This window comes from Dermacentor silvarum, chromosome 1 (assembly GCF_013339745.2).
Source record: "Dermacentor silvarum isolate Dsil-2018 chromosome 1, BIME_Dsil_1.4, whole genome shotgun sequence".
Classification (NCBI taxonomy): Eukaryota; Metazoa; Arthropoda; class Arachnida; order Ixodida; family Ixodidae; genus Dermacentor; species Dermacentor silvarum.
This window is the reverse complement of record NC_051154.1, coordinates 401,616,615-401,621,828: the sequence shown is the minus strand read 5'-3', so window position 1 is coordinate 401,621,828 and position 5,214 is coordinate 401,616,615. Positions and strand designations below refer to the sequence as shown.

Below are 5,214 nucleotides of genomic sequence, written 5' to 3'. Positions count from 1 at the left end.
ATAGTAGATACAATACGCAGGGTAGAATTTCTCGGACCCGCGCGCAGCACATGCAAGCGGCAATATGATCCGCAAAAGCAGCCTCGCATACACCTGTAAGATGACCGCTGCCGCGCTACTCAAGTCCGCAAAAAAAAGATGAAAAAATGTGTGGAGTAGTGTAAGGCTTCCTGCAAGCGAACGAAGCCACTAGCCTCATTATCGACGGACCGCTTCCGCCGAATGATCGGTAGCTCACTAGTCAGTGAAACCTGTAAGACAACTGCATATATACAGCTGGTGGATCATTCACTCCCGAAGCGTAGTCATTGTTAGAGGCCCGCTGTGCACGTTAGCCGCTGGCCAACGAGGGACTGGAGCTACTGAAACGCGGAGATGAACCAACGCCGAGGTCGCGCGTGGCATGGCTCAGTTAAAGCCCGACTTAGAGGCTTATTCTCACTGTATCGCCGCTAATAGTACAGCCATCTAAGCGCAACGGCATTTATGCGTCCTCTCGTTGTTTCGGCAGCCAGTCATAACATAACGCGAAAAATTCCGATCAAAATACGAGTTCAAGACCGCGAGCGACACGTAGACACAGCGTTTCATTCGGAGAGCGTCTGCTAGTTCGGCACCGCGTAGGGGGAGCCACGGTCGACAGAAGAGAGTGAACGCCGGCGCAGGAGGAGGAGAGAGGAGATGGCGCTACTTTTCTTCATTGAGGGGCTTTACTGTACGTGGGCAAATTATCACCAGAGGCTAGACAACACAGCTTTTCTTATCTGAGATAGTACGCAAAAAATGCAGGCAATGTATTGGGTTCGGCAAAGCAAGACCGCGAGTAGACAACACAGCTCTCTAATACCCGTGCCACACGGCCAAAGTAAAGTGCACTTTGAGCGAGTGCACTTCGCGGCTAGTGTCATTCGCAGGCTGCCACACGGGAACGCTTAGTGACACTCACTGCAGAGCGCACTCGCCGGCGAGTGTGTTCGGCCTCGTTACCAATGCTTATACCCCTGTCAAGCGGGCAAGTTAAGTGCACTTGCGGGGAGTGCACTTCAGGACCTTGAGTGACACTTTAGGCTACGCGGTGCTAAACGGGAAAACGGAGTGCACTCGCCGTAAAGAAACATGGCGACAGACACGAGCGCGTTTTTTGAAGATGTAGATAAAAAAGAAAAAAAACTTCTAAAAAGTGATTGTTTTACGCGGTATTATAAATAAAAACACACTTAATCTATTTTTTCTCAACAAAAACGTCATTTCTTTTACTATGAGGTGCTGCAAAGTCAATGCCGGCCAAGACGAATGCCTAGCCAATCCAGAACAACATGGCGGCGTGCGACGAGGCTGCGTTTGTTCCTGCTGGTCCAGATTATGAGCGAGTGCTAGTTTATTATCTGTGCGCAAGAGCCCGGAGTCAACGTCAAGAACAACTCGACGATGAACTTCAAGAGGCAGAGTCAACCTTAACGAACTTCGAGGATCAGCTCATGGCGAACAATTTCGCCATCGCTGCCGACCTGGCAGAGCATTATCCTTCCGCCCATCGGGAACGGAGGCGCTTTGTAAGGAGCGACACATGGTTTGAGGACACTCTACCAAACCTAAGCGAATTTCATTTCAAGCAAGCGCTGCGTGTGTCTCCCTCCACCTTTCGGTACATTGTGGAATCGTGCCGCTTGGTCCTTGAGCGGCAAACCACCAACATGATGAAGCCGATCTCTTTGAAGAAACGTGTCGCAGTTGCACTATACCGCTTGTGCTCCAGCGCCGAGGACAAAACGATTGCCCACCTCTTTGGAATAGCTCGCTCCACTCTGAATGTTCTACATCAAGAATTCTGTACTGCCGTGGTGGATCTGCTTGAAGGGGAATGGTTAGGAATGGTGCATCCCAACAATATGAGTGCCCACATGCGTGAATTCTACGCCGTCACAGGCTTCCCGCAAGCCACCGGCGCCTTGGATGGCTGCCACTTTCCTGTCTCGCCGCCGAAAGAGCATGCCACGGACTATTATAATTACAAAGGCTGGTAGGTTGCCTTGCCCCTTTTTGCACTTAGCGCGATTGTACACTCATGATGTGCTGCATCTTTACATGCACTGTTTCTTAGGGATACACTCTTTCTATTAATTATAACACTACGTGCCCCCTGTTGTATGTGTGCATTTGTATGCGTCAGTTTAAAATGTTTCTGTATTTAATGCTTTCAATATAAATTTACTTAGCGGCGGTCATTCCAACAATACTGTTTTACTTATTTGCCCCATAATTGCATAATTTCCTGTTTTTCCTACATGCTGTGTTCATCACTCACTCTCAAACCTAGTATGGATTGATCATTTCTTTATACAGCAAATTATGGTTAGCACGCTTGTCTACTGTGCTGAAGCAGCGTGCTTCAGTACAGAGAAAGTTAAATCCTAGCTTGGCTAAGTCCTATGGCAATTCGTATGCTTATGCATCTTCAATACTGAGTGCCTGCCAAAAAATTGCAATTCCTGAATGCAACAGCGAGTCATTTCAGTGCTCTAGACAACTGTGGTGATGACTTCTTGCATGCGTATCTTCATAGTAGTTGCTGATGAACCCACATTTGCTTTCCCACACAGGTACAGCATCATACTCCTGGCAGTAGTGGACCACAAATACCATTTTCGGTATATCAACGTTGGAAGTCCCGGAAGGTGCCATGATGCCAGCGTGAATGGCCGATCTAAGCTGCATACGCTGATCGAGAATGGGACCTTCAGCTCTCCCATGGCAATTATAGAGGGCATCAACGTTCCGCCCATTATTCTGTGCGATAAGGCATTACCCTTGTCACCGAACCTGCAAAAGCCATTTCCAAATGCTCAGCCTGGAAGCCGTGAAGGAGTGTTCAATTACAACCTTTCAAAGACTAGGAGGATTGTCGAGAATGGTTTCGGGAGGCTAAAGGCACGCTTTCGCTTCGTGATGAAAAGGATGGAGTGCAAGCTGAAGAAGGCCAAACTGGCTATTCGAGCTGCCTGTGTTCTTCACAATATCTGTGAGGCAATGAAAGACAGTGTAGAGCTCCAGTGGGAAAGTGAGGCACGTGCATTGGACATGTATGCACAGCCATCACGCAACACCGAAGAATACAGTGGGGGAGGGCAAGAGGTGAGGCACGCCCTAGCAACTTATTTTGGGAAGAAGGCTCAGCACGTGCCACGAATGAGCGCAATAGCAACCAGACTGAAGCAAAGCAGGCATTCTTGTCTGGGTCATTGTAGGTTTTTTTAAGTTCAATGCTATAGTAGGGTACAGCTTTAGAAGTCAGGAGAGGCCCCACCCAGATGACTGAAGCGCAGCAGCCGATTGCGGCCTGGAGTGAAGACACTTCAAGCTGTCTACAGTCGAAGCCATCGTGAGGGAGAAAATCAAGCACGTAACGGCGGAAGACTGGAGCAAGAAGATTCAGCATGTGATGAACTTGGAGGGAAAGTTCAGACTTGGCACGTCTGGGAGTGAGCAGATTCAACCCATCGCCATCCAACTGGGTGAAGATGACACTGAAGAAAGCTACTTCAACTGCGAGCTGTCTGGCATTGAGCCACTCGACGAAGCATATTGACTTCTTACTAACAAAACAAAAAAAAAAACAGCCCTTATCAGGGCTACCAACATTTTGCCGGTGGGTTCGCAACAGCCAATCATCCATCCCGTGACCTCTCAAATAAATAAGCAATTCATTTTATGGCATATTCCTTTTAATCCAAGCTCAATTTTCATAAGGTCCTGCACACATCGTGCTCACTTTAGGAGCACGCTTCAAAGGCGTTAGCAGTCTGCACTGCTAATCGCAGTCACGTCATAGCCAATGTTGGTGAAATAGCAGTAGTCAACACGAAATTTACAGCCACTGTTAGCAGTTTGCCCGCCAAAGCACATTCTTGTGGTTGCATTGTTTATTTTGGTTATTTGGTTCACACAAGTAATGCGAATGACAGAACAGCGCTGGTGTGTGTCTCCCTTCTTGTCTTTCGTGTTTTTTGCGCTTTTCCCCTGTCGAGTACTAAGCCACACAGCGACGCAAATTCATGCCAGGTTTCCTTGTAAGGGCAGCAGTTTAACAGTGATAATTTTATATTAGTACGGGGCTGACATTAAGGAAACAGACACTGCTACCAAACGCCTGACCACTATTAATTCAATGACATTCGCTCAAGCAGCGCGTGTTAGTCACCGATTGTTAGCATTGGCGGAAAGCACTCAATCGACGGTGCTAGACGCTTGGCTATCGTATCACACTGCTTCCAACGATCGATCGTTTGCGCGCTGAGCTGGCAGCAAAGGTTCTTTGCGTTGGAGGTTGCTTTTGCAAATCTTTTCTGTTGAAAAACTTGTAGATTGGTTCCATCTGCGCACGCTTTTCTCATTTATCCTGAGAATGGTTTTTCTCATCACTTAACCACGTCTGACGAAAAACACACCCGCCACTCACAGTAGGTACCAGACTTTGGCACTCTCCTCTTCGTAACTTCAGTTACAAGCAAAACAAAACACCATGGAGCAAAGACACAGGATGTTTGTTTGCAGCTGTGTGTCGGCGTGGTATCCTGTTTTCAGGCGACCATCCGGCTCACGACGTGAGCCTGAAGTGCGCGGCCATTGATGGTGTGACATGACTTCAGAAGAATAAAGCACAAGGCAGGGACAGAAAAGAAGCGTACGAGGATATCAACAAGAGCAGAGCTGTGTCTTTCTGAACAGCGAACTGCAGCGCAGCAGAGGACAGAACAACAGAATGGCGACACGCAGCAAGAGCGCTCGTGTTGTGTGTCTGCGTTCTGTTGTCTCGTTCTCTCTTGCGCTACAGCTTGCTTTTCAAACTATCAATCAACAAGCCCAAAGAGACATGCTATCTTTATCTCTCACAGAAATATTTGAAATTCACGTTTGACTTGTCACGTAAATAAAACGACTGCAAGGACACACATCGTGTCAGGCATAATTTATTTGTCTTTGTACATCTTCTGCGGGATGTCCAGCAGCTTGTCATCCCGAATTTCGTTGCGCTTTAATATTTCGAGGCGCTCCCTCTGCATAGCGAGAGTTTCGCTTTTGTGGCGCTCCATTGAGCAGTGAAGTTGACGTTGCTCATCTAGCAATTGTGCCAGAAGCTTTCCAGGAGCAGCCAGCCTTTTCTTCTCCGCAGCTCTTGTTGTTGGGGCTTCAGGCACTATTTCAGCAACGGACTCC

At 47.9% G+C, this 5,214-nt stretch overlaps 1 protein-coding gene across 1 annotated transcript; it reads left to right on the top strand.

The window, feature by feature from the left end:
- The first annotated feature begins 1,901 nt into the window (after positions 1-1,901).
- LOC125943945 (uncharacterized) lies at positions 1,902-4,605 on the top strand. Its single transcript, XM_049663533.1, has 3 exons — positions 1,902-2,020; positions 2,601-3,132; positions 4,582-4,605. The coding sequence occupies exons 1-3, from the start codon at positions 1,902-1,904 to the stop codon at positions 4,603-4,605; spliced, it is 675 nt and encodes a 224-aa protein (XP_049519490.1).
- Positions 4,606-5,214: the final 609 nt, after the last annotated feature.